The 21,747-nt window shown below is 39.1% G+C and overlaps 1 protein-coding gene across 1 annotated transcript in view; it reads left to right on the top strand.

The window, feature by feature from the left end:
* Nucleotides 1-5,164: 5,164 nt before the first annotated feature.
* The window catches only part of asic4a (acid-sensing (proton-gated) ion channel family member 4a), a 138,709-nt gene continuing 122,126 nt past the window's right edge, over nt 5,165-21,747 (top strand). The window contains exons 1-2 of the mRNA XM_067443582.1: nt 5,165-5,217; nt 5,632-6,500. Coding sequence (XP_067299683.1) covers nt 5,925-6,500 — 576 coding nt within the window. The 5' untranslated portion in view covers nt 5,165-5,217; nt 5,632-5,924. The remainder of the gene's footprint in view (nt 5,218-5,631; nt 6,501-21,747) is intronic.

Below are 21,747 nucleotides of genomic sequence, written 5' to 3'. Positions count from 1 at the left end.
GATCCGAGTGCAGAAAAGAAATGCTAAAGAAACTTTTACCATAATAACAGTAACAAATATCTATAAAGTAGGAAGCATGCACAACTGCATTTGGCTATATTTACTGTATACTAATACAATGAATTGGTACAGTGATTGGTCTGTGGTTAATTCCAGCAGATGTCAGCTTTATTTTAAACTTTATATCCTGCTGATACAATACTGTACTGTACTTTTTGCAGAGTTTTAAAAATAGATAACTGCAAATATTTCTGTGAAGTGAACTGTTCACTCACTGGCACATCAGACTCATGTCCATGTTTTGCACCAAAGGCAGTATTACTCGGTTTAGGAGATTTCCTATGCCACATGACAGATGTGTCCTCTGAGCATGTTGCTGTCTCATATCACTGGAACAAGGTTAGGATTCATTCCTCCCCCTACCCCTCCATCCCCCCACAGTGCATCCATCAGAACAACGTGATGAAGCCCCATTTTGCGTTCAGCATGTAACTGAAAACAGTCTCCTCTGGGAAAGACTTTTTAAAGACAACAAATTCTTGGACACATGAGGTTTAAAAAGAGAACCTGTGTTAGTTACGAGCTATATGCAGAGAGTTTGACTGACTGAATGTCCTATGTTTGACTGACTGGAGAATTACAAGGCTGATAGATGCATAAATAATGTTTGAATACCGTTGGACAACACTGCCGCTCAGGGGGTAAGAGAAGCCCAGAGGCTCCAGCAATCTCTAGAGGCTCACCATCAAGTGACTGTTGTATAAAGTGTTGCATAGATAAGTACACATTGAATAATAATAGTACAAAACAACAATAACGCTAAGTATGTCAAAAGCCAGAGGCAGGGGTTATTGCAGTGCCAGTTTGAAATTCAGGGCTTAACCCAGACCTCTGTGTGTGTTTATCAGGGGCATCCTTTGAAGGGGAATGTTAGAATATCATAAACTCTTTTTTTGTTTAAAAAAACAAACAAAAAAAAAACATTGAAATATTACCAGTGATGAGTCATTTTATTTTAGAAGTAAATCTGTCAATATTAATGGAGCTAAAAAAAAAAAAAAAGGTCCCACTAAGAAACCTTGACCTGGCATGAAAACTGAAAGCACAAGGCTGAAAAGAATCAGCTTTCTTCTGCTTTAGATGAATCCTGCTTTGCTTAGACACTGGTGTTAAGAGGAAAATACTTTCCTCGTGCAAATGATGCATTATATATGTATTTGGGATGTAGGACACAGTAGAGGAAAATGCTTTGTTGTCCCATATATTTGTCATTGTTGTCCCAATAAAGTCCCTTATAATTAAGTGATGATCCTGAATAATTTCATTTACAATTAGAAAAACACTTTTGCATTTGTCAGAGTAGTATTGGCGCTCCTTCACAATCACACCCAGGTTTAAATGTAAGGTGAGGTAAGCTTGTTTATTTATGAATACAAGTTTTCACAGTAAGGGGTGTCATTGCCTATACTGTAAATATAGGATATCTACATTTACAGCAAACAATATTGAAAATATAATGAAACCTTATTATACACTGGTATAATGCATTATCATTTTTTTGTTTTTATTTGTTTTTGTTTTGGTGACCATTGACTTTAATGTATGACTGAGTTCCAATTGCAGATGTTCATTGACTGTGGCAACCAAAAATTCAAAAAGCAAAGAAATCTGGTAGAAACAAGTCTTGTTCACACAGACTGCAGATGAGACTGCACACAGACTTCAGAACTGCATGTCTTAATTTTTTTTTGTGGCATAAATTCAACAAGTTGCGGGAAACATTCATCAGAGATTTTGGTCCATATTGACATGATAGCATCCAGCAGTTCCAGCAGATCCGTCGGCTGCACATCCATCATGCGAATCTCCCATTCCACCACATCCCAAAACTGGACTGATATCTTGTAAATGTGGAGACCATTTCAATATAGTAAAAGCATCATCATGTACAACAAGCCAATTTGAAATGATGTGAGCTTTGTGATATTGTAAATTGTCCTTCTGGATGTAGCATCAAAAGATGGGTACATTGTGGTCATAAAGGGATGGATATGGTCAGCAACAATACTCATGATGCTCAATTGGTACTAAAAGGCTCAAAGTGTGCCAATAAAATATCCCCCACACCATTATACCAATAAAGTGGCTGATGACTGCATGATGATAGAATGCAAAAATGTCTTAGTTTTTGTCTCATATTTAGCTATAACAGAGTAGCGAGCGCAATATCACAAGTGCAAATGTAATATTTATTTTATCACAGTTCAATAAATTGGAAGTATTGTCTGCATTTGCTCAATTTTGCCAATAAAAATATTGCCAATAAAGCCAGAGCAGAACAGTTTGCCTCCCCGAGCAACGTATATCAGCGTTTCATTATTGAATGCATCTACGTTTTGAGTGAATCAATCGGGTTGGCACATTCATCAAAAGAGACAATTTACTCATAAGAGCAGTCTTAAATGATTAAATAACATATTAAAGGTGCACTATGTAGGATTTTTGGAGTAAAATATCCAGAAACCACCAGGTGTAAGCATTATATTTTGTTCAGTTCAGTTCTTACAATATCTCAAATGTTTCCAACTATTTGTACATTTTTGAGAAAATTGCTATTTTAACCAAGGAACCGGGACGTCTGAGGAAGTCGCCTGTCAATTGCGTCATATGCGTTACCCTCAATTTACGATTTGGCAGAAACGCTTTACTCATGTGAACAAGTGTCACAGCAGCCACTGAGCGAACGCATAACGAGTAACGTCATAACATAATTTTAAACACACTTAAATGTATCTGATATGATAAACAGAGCTGCATTACCTCATACTCATGACCGGAGAAGCTTGTAAGCCGTGTGTTGCGTAACAATCGCTCCAGCGGCCTTGCTCAGCTCCCTCAACACTCCGTCCTGCTCTGCTTCATACAGTAACGTTAATAATTGCACCCATGAACATGAATTCTGCCCGAGTCTTATCCCAATTCTTTTCCACCAGCTGTGAGGTGGAGACCACATGTCCCAAGATTCTGAGCAGCAGCATATCTTAAAGCAGGGCTATTCAAATCTTACACTGGAGGGCCAATGCTGCAGAGTTTAGCTCCAACCCTAATCAAACACACCTGAACATGCTAATCGATGTCTTCAGGATCATTACACAAGTGGGTGTGTTTGATTAGGGTTGGAGCTAAACTCTGCAGCATTGGCCCTCCAGGGTAAGATTTGAATAGCCCTGTCTTAAAGTGACAACAGCCTAATAAACAAGTTGCTGTGGTGTCTATCCTTAATGTTAATCAAAGAAACATTAAAGGGGTACTTCAGCGCTGGGAAGATGAATCTGTATTTAAACTGGGTCATTAATGTAGTAGAAATGTGAAATTATTTTTTAATTTAGTGCTTTCTAGACTGAGAAAAGACAGAAAATGTATTTTTGTCACATGGGGATGAAAGACAACAATTCCCAGAATGCTTCACTGCCCTGTGAGGCCATTCCCAAAGCCACCTCTACTGGATTACAGAGACTGAGTTCCTACAATTAAATACTGAACGTGTCTGTTCAATATAACGATCGAGTTGCCGCGTGAGTTTCACAGCAGACTCAGATTACATTTCACGTCATAAATGAGTTGATGAGCTCTCGTGATGAGAGCTGAGGTAATCGCGACCACATTCGCAGCATACATTCACAACACGTTTTCAGTTCATGCCTTTGGCAGCTTAACTTTCATAGAAATTAATTTGAGAAGTTAAAACACTTACATTGCTTAGCATCCGTTTAAATTAATGCCTGTAGCTGAGCTGTGCTGTAAGTGTGATCTCCATTCCCCATGCACGAGTTGAAAACATGCGGAAATGGCTCCCTCTGCTGGCTGTAGTCTTTAGCCTCTGGGCAATCATTCCTCTCGTGACGCAAATATCGTCAATTTGCGTCACGAGAGGAATTTTTCCAGAAATAAAATGCATAAATCTCTCGTCTCAGGGGGATATAAGAGGGGGAGCACGATCATTTGAATATACTCCAGGGTTTCTACTGATACAAAGCCATATGCTAATCGCTGAAGTAACCCTTTAAGTATAGTTTAAGTATATTTCCTGCCTGTTAGTCAGGTAGGAAAGCAACAGGTATATATGACATTTATTATAATAGGTTTATGTAAAGATTGTAAATATTGAAATTGATATAGCTTGTAATGTTGAATGTCTATCATTAATATTTAAAAAATAAATAAAGCGACATCAGTATTACAGTATAAAGATATGACTTTATAATGAATATTTTGAATATTAAATCGAAGAGTAACTGAAATTATTACAATATAAACAGCACTCATTACACACACACACACACACGCACGCACGCACGCACGCACGCACGCACGCACGCACACACACACACACACACACACACACACACACACACACACACACACACACACACACACACACACACACACACACACACACACACACACACACACACACACTCTTCCTCCAAATATCCTGTTGTAAATACATAATAGTAATTAGTTATAAGTTAGAGAGATTAAAAGTTTCTTTAAAAAAACAATTGAATCTTGCATTTTTAAAGCCTTTCGATTAGCCTTAAAACACACTTTTATCCAAACATTTCATTCCACAGAGATGTGACCTGTAATGCTAATTGCATTTATAGAAGAAAACTATGCATTAGGGAGATGCATTTTACATAATTTTATTTGGCAGTAGCAAAAGGCTATTAACAGCATGAGAGTGTTTGCTTATGAAAGAAGCTAAAAAGTGTGAAAGTAGGGTCAAGATCAATACGTTATTTCTGCATCTTTGGTGTCATCTGATCCTAGATCGGAAGACAGGCACTAATTTAAATTCGTGCCGGATCCCGGTGATGCTACCATTAATTCCTGATAAGAAAGGACCGTTGTACTGCTTTCCTTAATCTTTGACTGATGCTTCTGCACAATCAATATCCTTTCTTTCTCTTTTCCCCCTTTTCTTTGCTTTTTTTCGTTGCTTTTTTCTCTTGACGATTGATTGTTCAGAGTTGTGAGCTGTTTACGCTCACTCCTCATGCCTCATTATTGTCGCAATTAGGATGTCTTCTGAGATAAGGTGTGGGTGGATGGGTGGGGGTCCGACATTAAAATCCACTGACCCTCCTGACGTTCTCATCTACTCCGGGATGTTCAGGGAAGGAGGCTTTGGTGGCAACTTATTGTGAACAAGGGGTAAGACAGCGTCTCAAACTATAGTGGATTAAGTGAGAGAAAGAGTGAGAGGGGGATGAGAGTGTATACGTACGCGTGTGTGTGTGTGAGAACGAGCGAGCAAGAGAGAGAGATAGAGAGAGAGAGAGAGAGAGAGAGAGAGAGAGAGAGAGAGAGAGAGAGAGAGAGAGAGAGGGAGAGAGAGAAAGCGGGAGACGGAGAGAGAAAGCGAGAGGACTGAGAGCGTGGGGGGTGTTTGAGTTGCCGCTGCTTGAGCCGTTGAAGAGGAAATAATCACAGTGTTGCTTCCTCATGAATTATTAAGAAGCCCCCCCAGCCTCTTTGAGCTTCAGCCAAAATGCTGCATTTTCATCTGTGTCTATAAAGCAAAGAAGAGGTTTGCTGTATGTTTTTTGTTGTTGTTTGTTTTCCTAGGTGTACCACAGCTGGTAAGCAGGACTCGTGAGCGTGCTGAACAAGTGCTCAGATGAGCAGTCCGAGCGCAGCACCACGAGCAGCAGCACTGGAGAGCTGGAACTGAGAGACAGAGGCAGTCCCCTCCACTGCACGCGACAGAAACGGCCGCTCTCCCTCTCGCTCTGCATGCCTTTTTTTCCCTTCTTTTCTTTCTGGAGTTGAGATCTTGTTCGCTAGAGCAACGAGAGTTAGTAGAAACTGGGGCTCCAAGCTGTTATCCAAGCATCCCAAACGCAGACCTGGCTGCCCACATGCCGATCGAATTTGTTTGCAAAATCAAATTTGCAGAGGAGGATGAGAAGCAGAAAGGCAACCAGGATGGGGACAAAGAGAGCCTGATCGAGGAGAGCTGTAGCCCCCCAGCCAAGGACCTGGCCGGCTTTGCCAATGCCTCCTCACTCCATGGGATTAACCACATCTTTGTGTCGGGCCGGCTGGGCGTCAGACAGACCCTCTGGGCTCTTGCGTTTCTGGTGTCCCTGGCTCTCTTTCTGTACCAGGCGGCAAAGTGTGCCATCTCCTACCTGGAGCATCCTCACGTCACAGCGCTGAACGAGGAGGCCACCCCGGAGATGGTGTTCCCCGCTGTTACCATCTGCAACATCAACCGTTTCCGCTTTTCCGCTCTTACCGATGCCGACATCTACCACCTGGCCAACCTGACCGGCTTGCCTCCTAAAAACAAGGACGGCCACAAGCCCACCGATTTGGAGTATCCTGCGCCGGACATGCAGGACATCTTCAACCGGACGGGTCACCAGCTGGAAGAGATGCTGAAGAGCTGCAACTTCAGCGGGCAGAACTGCTCGGCCGAAGACTTTACAGTGGTAAGCTTGAGGAAAGTTTTTCATAGCGGTTTTCAAAGTTGCACTTTTGCTTCGAAAGTTAACTTTAGAGGAAAAGGAAATAGCAAAACCCACTTTGGGTCATTTTTATTAGAATCAAGAACATAATGGAGGTGTAAAGAGCAATATGTTTATATTTCTGTATCATTTTGCAGGAGTAGTGAGTTTATTAGCACTTAAGGACTGAATGTTCTGTTCTCACATGAAACAGGAATCTTCAGGTGTTGCAAACAAATTAAATGTATCTTCACAAGAGAAAACTGTTTCTGTCAGCTGTGATGTGGATAAATATGCTGTCTTCCCTGGTTTCCCCTGTAGTGAATATTCATTTGCACATAGTCTTTGTAAATAGGGCACAGACCGGGCTCGCTACCTCATTGTGTTCACAGGAGTGGTCCTGTTTCCCTGTACTCATGATTTCTTATGATGTACCAAAACAGTGGGAGATTCAGCTGTTATCCTCAAGGGGGAAGAACAGGGTGCATTTGTATATTTACTTTTCTGATGTTTGATACTTCCACCAGTGTCAGCAGCTGAAAGAGCAGAGCACATAGTAACTATATTGCTTTATAAAAACTTGCTCACTTTTAATGCCGCTTATGCCAAGAGTGAAGTTTCCTCTGTGTTGTATTTCAATCCTGTCACTGTTGGAATTCAATTTTAAGAGTCAGCAATCATACATGATTTTTGCATTAGCTAAATTGGTTAAAACGAATAAAACTAATTCCATAAGCTGCTCAAGACCACTCCGGAAGGTCTTATATGTGTCCAGCATGCCATATATGTTAAAGTTATGTGTACTGATGGATGAATGAGTATTGCTTTGGTAATGGCAAAGAGCATTTTGTCATATCTTAATAGGATGTGTTAGACATACGTAGCCCTACATTCCAGATGGATACGTTCTCCTTCTTATCCCGGTAATAACATGGAGTGACCCTTTGATGTGTCATAAAGCTTTAGTCTTCTCTTATATTCAAGGTCTCTCTCTCAGGTAGATATGTTTGATCCTAAGTACCATTTATGATACAAGAAATTAGAAGTGACAGCTCGAGACTCTCTCGGCTTCTCTTTTCCACTGCTACTTTCTTTCACTTCTTTAGTATGGTCTCTCTCCCCATTTGCCACAGCAGGAAAAATGCCACAGTTCTGCAGAAAGATTAAAGCAAAGCTGAGAAGAGAAAAACATGTGACGGGTAAATGTGAAGTGTTGTCCTCACTGTTGTTTGAGCTTGCTGTTTGTTGAAGAATTCAAATGGCACCAGTTATCTGCATTAGACATTCAAATAAAAAATGTTCTCACCCTCATGTTGTTCCAAACCTGACTTTTCCACGCTGTCGAGACCAATTGGCAGCATTCAGAAAAAATGTATTTCAGTCCAATACCATTTAATTGGAAACCAAACTTTAAAACTTCAAAAATAATGCAATTGTAAAAAAAATGCCTGTATGACTTAAGCATTTTAGAGTCTTCTGGAGCCACATTATAGCTTTGTGAGATGAATGAACAGACCAAACTTTAAGTCGTTATTGAATTAAAATATTCTTCTCTTGGTCTCTTTGACATGTTCTGAGGAGATAATTAGAGAAGTAACAACATCTGATCCATGACCATAATATTCTTTTAAATGATCTTTTGTTTTTTATTGAATTGGTTGGTGATTTATTCATAAACCAGGTCAGACCTGGCTCACTGTTTCATTAGCAGTGGTTAACAGCTTTTGGAGGGAAGTCTTATGACTGAATATCAACATAAATTCCTTACATAAAGTTACATATTATTTCAAAAGACTGAAGGTGTGATCACTTTACTCTCTCAGAAAAAAAAGGTACAACGGAGGTACAATTTTGTTCCTTGGGGAACAAAACATATAACTGTACCTTTTAAAGGTACACAATTGGTCCTTAGGATACAGCTATACCATTGTTTTCCTCAGTTCATTCCTAGTGAGCCTAAAGAGTTTGGTTCCAACCCTGAAAGACATCTATAGAAGCTCTTATGGAGAATTAACAGAGGTTTAGATTTTTATGTTTTATTGAAATGTTTGGTCACCATTATGGAGATCAGTGTTTCCTTTAGTTGGGCAATTTGACCTGGACTTTTAAGTAAGTTTGTGTTTTTCGTTACAGTGTTAACAAAACACATAATTGTTCAAAACAAAAGAAGCCATAAACAAAATGTACCATGAAGAATAATATTTGACTAAACTCATCACTTAATACAAATAATAATAAAAAAGAATAATCACCAACTATACTTGTTAAATGTTCTAAATTGTTATTTTTAAAAACATTCTAAGGGGACTGAACATGCCTACCCCTGACTTAGAGGTACTAAAATGTACCCATAAGGGTACAGCCCCAGTGATGGCTACTTGTACAATTATGTACTCCTTTTTTTTTTGACAGTGTAGCCAAATTTCACAGATAAAAAGAAGAAAGGTCCATTGTCTACTGTCAATAGTGTCACAGAAGCCTGAACACAATCTGAACTCTGCATGGTTAATTTAGCTGTCATGTGGATTTCTATTAAAATACTTGGATTTTGCCTGCAAAAATTTCTCCATTTGTGTTTCATACATGTTTGAAACAACATGATTAATAAATGAGGACAGAATTTTCAGGAATTATATTAAGAAGTATTTCTTTCTCAAGATGGAATGGGATGGACTATCCCATGTCAGGCGTGGGCCTCTCGTGAGCCTCAGAAGGACTTTATAAATTAATCTGCTTGGAAAGTTCCCTGCTCCACCGTTCTTTCCCATCAGCCCTGTGATCTGTGTCTGAGAGGCTGTCAGTTAGATTAGTTACAGGCATCTTGCTGTCTCCACGCATGACGAGACACTTCCTCCATCCCACGGGCTGCGCAACCCAGGCAGAAAAACAAGGAGCAATTTTGAGAAGCATCTCTTTAGCCTTTCCTGTGTGACAAGATTGCAGATGTAAGAGTAAACGGGATCACTGCGACTATCCCGGAAGCTTTGTATTAACAGCAGAAGACTGATATTTTTAGCATGAAGTGTGAGAGATGACCTTAGCTGAGCTCGCTGGCCTCTGGGTGCGGGGCGGATCGCTAGCCTGAGGAAAAGAGCACACGGCGTGCTCGTGTCTAGCCGATTCCAGATGCTGCGTTTATTTAATGACTGCATCAGCAGGGAAAACGGTATATTTTCGATCAATCACATCCCTGGCATTTAGCCCCACAACTTGGTTTCAGCAATTGCACTCATAATATGAGCTGTTCATTTATCATTCCCACGCCCCATGTCCTAGAGCTCTTTCAACAATAATCATTATATCAAAAGAACAGAGGTACTTTTGAATGTCTGCAACATGGACCGTTTCATAATCAAATAAAAGGGCAAAAAATCCAAGCGAAATTTTCTAATTGAATGTGCATATTCATTTGTTGCCAAGAACAAATGTTTAATTTATTGTCTTTGATTTATGTTAATAAAAATAGCATTTCCATTTTGCCCCATAGAGGTAAATGAATTATGTAACTGCATTCAATTTAATGAAGCATTTTGTATCTCTTGTGGATAAAAGAATTTCCTCTTTCTAGAAAGCTAATTGCAGTTGACATGCATAACACATTTAAAATTGTACAAACAGCACGTCAGTCTAAAATGTTCACAAAGTCTGTATTTATTTCAACTGAATAGATCTTTGAAATAAAGACATTGTCAAAGGGGTCCTTATCATATTATTGAAGAGTTATAATTAAAGAGTTAGTTCACCCAAAAATGTAACTAATTACTCATCCTCATGCCATTCCAAACCCATAAGACATTCGTTCATCTGCAGAACACAAATAATAAATCAAATAAAAAATCTGAGAGCTTTCTGTCCCTTCGTTGACTTCCAACACAACTACCACTTTCAAGCACCAGAAAGGTAAAAGACATCATAAAAGTAACCCATGTGACTCCAGTGGTTTAACCTCAATTTTATGAAGTGACACAAGTGCTTTGTTTATGCAACAGAAAAGAAAAAAAAACCCACATAATTTACCACTTTATTTACAAAATATGAATCTCCATGCGTTCATGCAATGTCTTCTCTGGTGTCAACACAACATGTATTCATCGTGGTGCTCTTGTGACACGGTAAGTGCGTTAGAGATTAATATTTTGTAGATAATGTTTTCTGCGCAAACAAAGCACTCGCATCACTCCTTAAAACTGAGGTTAAACCACTGGAGTCACATGGATGACTTTTTTTTTTAATGTGTTTATTAACTCTCTGGGGCTTGAATGTGGTAGTTGCGTAGGCTGTCAATGGAGGGAGAGAAAACTCTCAGATATCATTAAAACGATCTTCATTTGTGTTTCCGAGGATAAATGAAAGTCTTACAGAATTGGAACGACACAAGGGTGAGTAATTAATGAGAGAATTTTCAATTTGGGTGAACTAACCCTTTAAGCTATTGACATTTCTGATAACTTGCATAAGTAACAAGCCTCCACAAGCTTTCATGCTTGAGGTTGTCATATTTCATATAGTTTTTTCTCATAAATAGATACATTTTACTTAATCTACACAAACATGCACTCTTTCTGCACTGCAAAAAAAAAAAAAAAATTAAAAAAAATATATTTTTTTTGCTGATGCTCTGAAACCATGTACAAACATAAGAAATCTCCACTGAGATATTTTGCTCAAATGAAAGTGTAATATAGCCAGTCTGGTCCTTCACAAGGCCACTTGTGCTATTTGCTGTTACTAAATCTGTGAGAAAACCTCCTCAGTGACAGTAACTGTAATAAATGCATACATGAATATTGTTTCTGATTGCTGAACAAATTTACTTGCGCAAGCTCTGAGCTACAATACAGTCGTTTTTTGTTGTTTTAATAGAAATGAAATAATTGGAATTAATATTCTTTGTAAGATTTTCAGAAAAGCCTCTTAAGGTTTTACTGGTTTTAATGTAGAGATTGTGTTATATGATACATACTATAAATTAATAATTATTAATCAGGAAACTAGATGAGGTAAAATAAACCCTATGTATGAGTTGACATTATCTTGCCTTGTCCATGTGAAAGTACAATAACTGACTAAATGTAAAAAGAAAATGTTCAAAACGACAACAATTGTGATTAAAAATTGCAATTATAATTTGAGCAAAATCATGTAGCCCTATTAATGGAGTCTAGATCAGATTGACGACACAGTGGGAGCCAAATATCCCAACAGGGACAGTAAAACCTGAAATCAGCTACATTAACATAATTTACTAAATAATGTCTTAATGCAATTATAACAATTCTATGAGAGTTAGGGCACAGAAATAGAAAAACATGAATTTGGTGTGAAAACAATAGAAGTCATTGGAAAGTCCTCTCTATGATAGTGTGTGTGTGTGTGTGTGTGTGTGTGTGCGTGTGTGTGTGTGTGTGTGTGTGTGTGTGTGTGTGTGTGTGTGTGTGTGTGTGTGTGTGTGTGTGTGTGTGTGTGTGTGTGTGTGTGTGTGTGTGTGTGTGTGAGAGAGTGTGTGTGTGTGTGTGTGTGTGAGCGCGTGCGTGCGTGCGTGCGCGTGTGTGTATGTGTTTGTTTGTTTGTGCGTGTGTGATTCTCAGCATTATTTGCTTTCTGTTCCCCTCGACATGGGGTATAATTAAAACACTCAGCTGTTATTGACTCATGATAATTGCTCACAATAGATATCATAATAAGATGTTTAGACATAATTGAATATAAATAGCTGTGCTTCAATTTTGCTTTCCACCTAACTGTCAGCTTGTGGTGGTGATGGGGATTGTGAGAGCTTTAGCTCAGTCCAGCACGTACGTAGAGGTCTTTGGTTCTTTTAGTCTGCTCCACTGTGTGTATTTGCTCTCCTGCTTGCTCTGTTTGCAGATGAATTTTCCGATTTTGTTTTAAGCAAGGACAGATCCCTTGTGCATATATTTCCAGGGATAACCGAGTGACACTGACCTAGAATGATCCAAAACCCAGGGTGAGGACAGATATTATTATAGAGCCACTGTTAGCATTTGTGAGGTCAGTTTGGAACAGGAGTGTTGAGAAGCACATGCTTTAATAGATTTACTGAACATGTGAGGAAATGGCTCCTGGGGTATGGTGACATGTCTTTAATAAAACAAGTCACTTCAGAGTTTTTAAATGTCAGGTGTCTTGTCTTGTACATTTTGCAGCATTGCTGCTTTAGTCATCTTTCTTTCCTGTGGTCAGAACTGACTGTGACCTAGTTGTTAGCGCACATGCTCCAGATCAAGGGGTCACGATTTAGCTGGTTAGCATGTGCTGGTAGATGTCATTACTAGCTTCCACCATCTGGAAGCAAAAAGCATATTTCTCCATTCACAGTTATTAACCGTTTTCTATTTTAAAATGTTTTAAAAAGGACTTTATTCCTGCGATGGCAAAGCTGAATTTTCAGCATAATTACTCCAGTCTTTGGTGTCACATGAGCCTTTAATGCAAATTCACACCGCACAGACAAACGCCAACAAACAAATTGGCAGTTGAATTTAGAATTTTATGAAATTCATATACACACTGCCCCAACAGATACCAACAAATGCTGATTGAACATGGTCCGTGAGGTGAAAGCAAACCCTCATCAATGGCAGCAGATGCCAGCAGGGGTAACACACTCATTAGGCAAAATCCAACTAACTGTGTTTGTTGGTGTTTGTCTACACGGTGTGAATCGGCCTTTAGAAATCATTCTAATGTTGAAAACAGTGCTGCTTCAATTTTTGCGTAATGCATTTTTTAAATATCTTTGTACAGTATTTGAAAGTCTTTGAGGGGGGGTGGGGTGGGGGGTTAGAGGGCTCTTAAAAGTGTACAATTTTTTTTTTTTTTTTCTTGAAGGGTATGGTTCTCTTGGCATGGGGAAACTGAAACATGACACTTCTAGGCAACCGTATGTTAACAAGAATCATAAACCTCCTTTCTCCAGACATATTGAGCCACGGTGCTTGTTTGAGGAATGTTGTTTCGAATCGAGCTTCCATGGTATCCTACGTCTCCCACAATCTGTGATTTACTAAAATGTCCACACACAAAAAAAATCTTGTTCAGTTGTTGTACAAAAGTGATGCTCAATATGCTAGCTGCAAAAGCAGCCAAAAGTTCTGGAGATAGAGCGGTGTCATGTCTGCTTGAGGTACGAGACATGTGAAGGCTTTTGGCAGTAACAGGTGTTTCACATTGTGTTAGCGAGGAACTGGCACTCTCCGCTCCTGAGGTAGGATGTCTTTCTCTCCGAGAGCTGCCCGAGAGCTCTGTGCTGTGTGAGTGACATCAGGTCCCCCTGCGGGCTCAACGTCTGGCTCTTCTCCGCATTCCCCCCGCTCCTTCTTCCGTCTTCCTGACAGAAACACAGGACTGAGAGAGCGTGAAAGTGACCGCGTTCCCGCGGCTCTGTCCAAACAGCCCGTCAATTAGCCGCCCAGTTCCGCTGTCGCAGGTCTCCACAGATTATTGAACCGCTGAACTACCGATACATAAAAATCCTCCACTCAAAGCCTAAGCCTTCAGCTGCCTGCATAACAGTTTATCTCTCCTTCAGCACGCCAGAGACGCAATTGCGTGTGAGAGGCATAGCTGTAAACATGCTTATCCTCAAGGCATTCCTGCTTTTAGAGGGACGTGGGGACTATTGTGAGTGTTTATGTTTGTGTGAAGGAGACAAGGGCAGACGGAGCGACACACATACACACACAACCAATCACAGTGGGGCTATTTGAATCCTCCAGCAAATAGATCAGCGCTCTTTAGGCTAAACACATCAGCAGCAGCATTCCATAAGACAACCCACACCTGAGACTGATCGCTGTATTATGAATGCAGAGGCGGCGTTTCACTCAGAGGGCTTTTTCGTGTTACCATTCCTCTCATCATCCTCCGATTTAGCTAGCCAACTACATCCAAAAAGTCTACAGCTCAAGGGATAGCTTTAAACTTGGCGAAAAAAGCAGGGCCCTAATGTTTGGAGGCTGTAAACTCCCTCCGGAGTCCACAGAGACATTAGTTCCCACTTACATTTGTCTCATTCTGACAAGCTGTCCGGCGAGCTGTTGGAACGAGTGTATGTGAGCGAGCGCGCATACATGCTTCATCATATACTGATAGACTTGGAGGAGAAGATTGATAGTAACCCCTAACTTTAGCTGTTTGCTTCACCCTCCCTCCTAAATCAATATATTCCTCTGTCAGATTGCTTCCCAGGCCCTAGCCCGGCATGACTAATTATCTTGTTCTTCTGGTTTTGGCGGGAAGTCTGCTGTGTTTGATAATGAGGAGAAACCCATCCGTATGGATACATTTGCACTTCTGCATATAGCTAAATGCTTGTGTGCCAATAAAATAAACTAATGCAGTGAGCTTTTCTAATGCAGCAAGATGGATATACTCTTTGGCGCGCTGTTTACACATGCCGCAAGAAATTCTGTTTGAGCTTATTTTTCATTCAGAACTTCCTCTTCCCGTGGCTTAGAGGCAATAAGAAAGTGATAAGCCCTGAAGAGGAGCACAGCGGTCGTCTGTCTTTAGTATCTGACTGGATTTTAATCGGGGTGCAGGATGATATTGTGCGTCCAGTTTCCGAGCTACACATCAAATACGTTGCCACAAATCATAGCTGTTGCTAGGCCACATTTAGGAGAAGTTCACCCCCTCCCCCGTCTTTAATAATCTCAGCCTCTATTAAAGTCTACCTCAGCATCCTTTGAATAATTAAATGATTTCACAAATTTTGTGAATTTAGTTTTAATTAATTGTTACTACTATTCTGCAAGGACGCATTAAATTGATAATGTGACAGTAAAGACATTTACTGTATAATGTTACAAAATATTTAATATAAATAAAATAATATTTAATAATTGTAATTAAATACAAAGTTTGGTTATGAAAATCTAGATGGCACAGGCTGATCTTGTATTGTTCTTTTGCACTTTCTGTTTATCAAAGAATCCCGAAAATCCTGGTTTTCATAAAAATATTAAGCAGCCCAAGTATTTTCAACATACACTATATTGTATTTACTTAAGTTAAGTTTTGGGATTTTTGCCTTACATGCACATGAGCTTTAATGACAACTCTTCTGGGAAGGCATTATATAAGGTTTGTGAGTCTGTTTATGGAAACACACTCCTTCTAGAAGTGAGCAGGCATTGATGTTGGACGAGAAGGCCTGGCTTGCAGTCTCCGCTCTAATTTATCCCAAAGGTGTTCTATTGGGTTGAGGCCAGGAGAGTCAATTTCCTCCACCATCCTCACTCATCTTTATGGACCTTGCTTTGTGCACTGCGCAGTCATGTTGGAACAGGAAGAGGCCATCCCAAACTGTTCCCACAAAGTTGGGAGCATGAAATTGTCCAAATGAGTTCCTTTCACTGGACTAAAGGGCCAAGCTCAACTACCCCACACCCCTACACAGTGCAGTCAGATAAGTACCGTTCTCCTGGAAACCGCCAAACTCAGACTCATCCATCATATTACCAGAGAGAGAAGCATAATTCGTCACTCCACACTGGTCTAGAGTCCAGTGGCACCGTGCTTCACACCACTGGATCCAACGCTTTGCATTGCACTTGGTGATGTAAGGCTTGGAAGCAGAAACCCATTCCATGAAGCTCTCTAACTCACTGTTCTTGAGCTAATCTGAAGGCCACAAAAAAAGTTTGGGGAACTGTAGCTATTAGCTGCAGAAAGTTGGCAACTTATTCACACCGTGTGCCTCAGCATGCGCTGACCCTGCTCTGTGATTTTGCGTGGCCTACCACTTCGTAGATGAGTTGCTGTTGTTCCCAATGCTATCACTTTGTTATAATACCACTAAAAGTTGATCGTGGAATATTTGGTAGTGAGGAAATTTCACGAATGGACTTATTTCACAGGTGGCAACCTATCATGTTACCTCTTGAGAGTGACCCATTCTTTCACAAATGTTTGTAGAAGCAGTCTGCATGCTTGATTTGATACACCTTTAGCCATTGAAGTGATTAGAACACCTTAATGATTTGAAGGGGTGTTCCAGTACTTTTGGCAATATAGTGTATTAAAAAAATATATAATAATAGGAAATTAAATCAGCATATTAGAATTATTTTTGAAGGATCATGTGACACTGAAGACTGAAGTAATGGTGATGAAAATCCAGCTTTGCCATCACAGGAATAAATTACATTTTAAAATACAGTCATGGCCAGAATGATTGGCCCCCCTGGTAAATGTGATCAAAAATTGAAAGTGGGGGAAAACAACATTATGAAACCAATGTTTTTCCAGACACAATTATTGGCACCCCTAAAAAATGTTATGTGTAAAATGTTGTTATGTGTTTATTCTCTGAAGTGTATTCCCATTAATATATTTTTATATTTTATATATAAGAACAGCAGGGTGACTAGGAATATTAAATTGTTTAGCTATGACTTTCACGTGAGTATAAATATGAGGAAACACAAAGGCCAAATTCCCTTAATAATTCATCACTATGAGTAAAAGCAAAGAATATAGTTCTGATGTGCAGCAAAAGATTGTTGAGCTTCACAAAATAGAAAGTGGCTGTAAGAAAAAAGCTAAAGCATTTCAAATCCCCATTTCCACCATCAGGGCAATCATTAAGAAGTTCCAATCAACTAAAGATATTGCAAATCTGCCTGGACTAGGACATGTGTATATATTGTCCTAATGTACAGTGAGGAGGAGAGTTTAAGCAGCAAAAGACTCTCTAAAGATCACAGATGGAGAAATAATATAAAAAGAGGAAGAAATAAGATGGAGAAATAATATCAAACAACTGTAACATTACAATAAGAGAAGAATCAAAGCTGATATCTTGGCAAAAGGAGGTTGTAAAAAGCATTGAATTAAAGGTTAAAATTAATCACAATTGATTAATGCTAGAAAAGCATTCTTCATTTTTATATATATTTTCATATATATATATATATATATATATAATTGTAAGTGTTTTCAAACTTTAAAGTTTCTTACACATCACATATTTTTCAGTAACACTTTAGTATGGGGAACATACATTCACTATTGACTTTGGACTCAATAAACTCCTAAATTGCTTATTAATAAGGTAGTTTTTGTAGCATAGGTATTGGACATAGGATTAATGGATGTAGAGTATGGTCATGCAGAATAAGGCATGTGCTTTATAAGTACTAATAAACAGCCAATATCCTATGAATGGTAATAAGCTAGTTAATAGCGAGAACTGAACCCTAAAATAGCTGCCTTTATTGACTTAAATCAACTGAACAAATTAGCTTATTTTGTTGAGAGCAAGATTCGCATATACTCAGGGAGGAGCTTGAATCTCCACAAGACTAAAATCCTTGAATCAAACCAGCTACAAATACATGTTAAAAATTAATCAGGCCTCGCGAACAGGGCTGGTCCGGGTAATGGATGCGTGTTTCTCCTCTGTCTTCACTGCCGTGGTTTAATTACTGTGTGAAAAGGCAGCATATGCTTAAATATCAAATGAATCGCACAAGTGAAAATCTTTGTTCTGTTTAGTGCATGGAAATGTCACTGTGGAGGGGGTAAGGCAACATTAAAGTGGAAAATAAAAGAACATAAATGTCACTCAGTGTATTCTGGTCTGCGGTCTAGCAGAGCATGAAGGGCTGGCATGTCTGCTTGGTTGGACGATTACCCTGTGCTCTGAATTATGTCGAATGTCACACACTTGGCACTGCCTTTTGCTGATCTTTGGGGTTTGTTTTGTACACTTGCACACATTACGGAGCAGTTTACTGTTTCGTAAAATGTTTGTTGATACCCAGAACTCTGTGTGCAAACTGGTCTAATTCTTTTCATTGTATTGCAATGGCCACATTAATTCAGAATTTGTATTTATGTATTTATTTATTTTTTGTTTATAATGTTTTTGTTTCTTTTTGATTGTTTGCTTGCTTGATTGACTGATGGATGAGTAGTTCCTGAATAAAGTCCTCTCACACTTCTTCTTAGCTTTGTGTATAAGTGCTGTCAGGTTTCTGAAATTAATACTGATAGATGCTGCTGTTGCGCAGTGGACTTCTTCAGTATAATGCGAGTAAATAAAATAAACAAACTGCTATAAAACTGCGAACACACTATCAACTGTGCTTTAAAAATCACCACATATAGCTTGTACACAATTAATCAAAATGTCTAAGTCAAACAAACTGTGAGCATCGCATGCTCGCACAATGAATCTAAATCATAGTGAAACAAAGAGCGAATATGTTTGTCTCTGTTTTGAGCACAAACCCGTTTGCTTTAATCCTTTCCTCAGGAGACAGACACAGAACGCCGCACCTCTTTACCCCCCCCTCTTCAGCACAGATAGCAGAGCTGTAGGCTCTTGAACACAAGCTTCCAGAGGGGTGTCATTTTTTGTCTTCCCTATGAGCAGCAGTGAATTACTTTATGGATTAACAAAAATACTTCTAGCTAATTTTCATTCACTTCATTCTTTATGGACTTTTATTGTTTTTATTGGTAGAACTGTTTTTATTTAATATTTGATGGGGCTTATGGGAAATTTTCAGGGCCCATAGCTTGTAAATGCAAGCATGTTTAGTGTGGGTATTGTAAATTTAGCTGCATCCAGCTCGCTGAAAAAATCTCAGTAACTCTCTAGTCATTTTATCCAGCATGTTTATTTGTTAGAACTAATAAGCTGCATTGCGTGTGGTAAATGATACTGAAAATGGTCCTGTGTGACTCTAATTATCTGGCAACAAACGAGTTTTAACGAGGAGCTTAGAATAGGCCACTTTGGACAACTAACTATCTATAAAGGCTCTAGGCACACGTAAACGCATAAAAAAAGGATTTTTTTCCCCTCAACAGTAGAGCTGCACGATTCTAGATAAATAGAGAATCACATTTCAAATAGAGATCACGCTTCTATGATTCTGAACAGACAAGGTTCTGATAAAATGTTAAATGCTGCAGTTTATTTCATTTATATATATATATATATATATATATATATATATATATATATATATATATATATATATATATATATATATATATATATAATATCTTTTTGAATGAATGATTTAATGAATGATTTAATAACTCACTCATAAAACAAATTTGTATTTTTGAACAAATTTCTTGAATGAATGAACTTTCTGCAGTCTATAGCTACAGACTTCCAAACTTCATGTGTCCTTCAGATTAAGTTTAAGAACACTGTGTAGAGAGCTTCATGGAATGGCCGAGCAGCTACATCCAAGCCTTTCATCACCAAGTGCAATGCAAAGTGGTTGAATGCAAAGTTGGATGCAGTGGTGTAAAGCACACCGCCACTGGGCTCTAGAGCAGTGGAAACGTATTCTCTGGAGTGACGAATCACTCTTTGAGTGTAAAGTTTAGTGGAGGGGGGATTATGAAGTGTTGGGTGCGTTTTCAGGGTTTGGGCATGACCCCTTAGTTCCAGTGAAATAAACTCTTAATGCTTGAGCATACCAAGACATTTTGGACAATTCTGTGCTCCCAAATTTGTGGAACAGACAGTTTAGGGATGGCTCCTTCTTGTTCCAATATGACTGCGCACCAGTGCAGAAAGCAAGATCTATAAAGACATGGATGAGCGAGTTTGGTGTGGAGGAACTTGACTGGCCTGCACAGAGTTCTGACCTCAACCCAATAGGACACCTTTGAGATGAATTAGAGCGGAGACTGTGAGCCAGGCCTTCTTGTTCAACATCAGTGCCTGACCTAAACAAATGTGCTTTTAGAAGAATGGTCAAAAATTTCCATAAACACACTCCTAAACCTTGTGGAGAGAATGGGAAGGCAGACATTCCAAAACGTTTGGTATTATAGTGTATCTGAACTATAAACTTTTATCCTAATACAGTGCTAATTTGAATATGTGTAACATAAATACTCATAATGTTTAGTTAAAAAAAGACTGTTAATACCTAGACCTGACAACTGCTTTCTCTGGCTCAGCGGCAGAGTGAACAGAGGTTTGAAACTTCTAGTGTGGTTTTGTCAAAGGTTTAATAGACACAGACAAATCATTGTCATTTAGAATTACAATCACTACAGTGTTTGAGATCTATTCAACAGTTTCAATACACCAAACTTTATATAGACTTTATGTATATAAACATCTCTATGTGTTTTCCTCGCAGCAGACAATGCCATAACAATGACGTTCACAGTGAGGTACGCGGTACATCAGCCAGTCATTCATCTCAAGGTTTCATCGATGTTGACAAACCACTCAACCTTCAGATGCATGGAAATGTCATCTAATTCATCAAGCTCTGCTTGATTCGCCACCCCTCATTTTCACATCCAAGTACATTTCGGTTATGAAGTGTCCTGAAGAACACATTACACTGTAATGAAGCCACTAGAAAGGACAAAATTACTTTGCATCACACCGCAGAGTGAAATGTGATGCAGCATCTATTTATTCAGCTGTGTTCTTTAAAGGCCCATTGTATGAAAAATGCATGACTCTGCATTGGCAATGACCTTGTGGAGCATAATTGTTTTGTAATTTAGCAGAATAAACAAGCCGAGTACGTATGATAGTTCTTAGTTCTGATGAACTGTCTTTTAAAAAAAAAAAAATGTGTAGATGAAGTTTATGTTTGTAATGGTGCACGTTTTATGATTTCAGTTAGTAAATTGACTGGTCGTATAAAGCTCCTTCAGGAGAAATTCGGGTGAGTTTGCAGCAGCCAGCAGGATTTCAGTGTTGATAATCATGGCGCTGACATACTGAGTGAAATTTTTCTGACACCTTTGGAACACTAATGGCTAAGGCTGTTTACTACAGTAAGCTGTAGTCGCACACACGCTGTAGGCTAAAGCTGTTTGTGGTCACAGAACCAGCCAAAACACAGCCTTGATGTGAATAATGTAAATCATAATTGTGGCTACCTACCCTGTCCCATTTCTTCTTTTAGCACCTGATTTTTCTGTAAGAAGGACAGAAGGAAAATTTAGTTTTGTTTGTTATTGTTGTTGTTACCAAATAGCTATTATTATAATACATTTGTACTCCCAGACAGTATAGTCTATAGATGCCTGTAGCTCAGTCTTCTTGTAAAAAAAATGTTACCCACATTCTCCCTCAGCTCAGAGAGTACCGTCAGTTCGGTGCGTGTGTGTGAAGTCTGCTGCTTTTGATGTGAAATTTGCTCTGTGTGATTCAAGGCCATGTCGGACATTTGCTGTATAAGAACTGCTGCCAGCAGCTGGGACC

This window comes from Pseudorasbora parva, chromosome 5 (assembly GCF_024679245.1).
Source record: "Pseudorasbora parva isolate DD20220531a chromosome 5, ASM2467924v1, whole genome shotgun sequence".
NCBI classification, from domain to species: Eukaryota; Metazoa; Chordata; class Actinopteri; order Cypriniformes; family Gobionidae; genus Pseudorasbora; species Pseudorasbora parva.
Note: the sequence above shows the minus strand (reverse complement) of the source record. Positions and strands in the feature narration are given on the sequence as shown.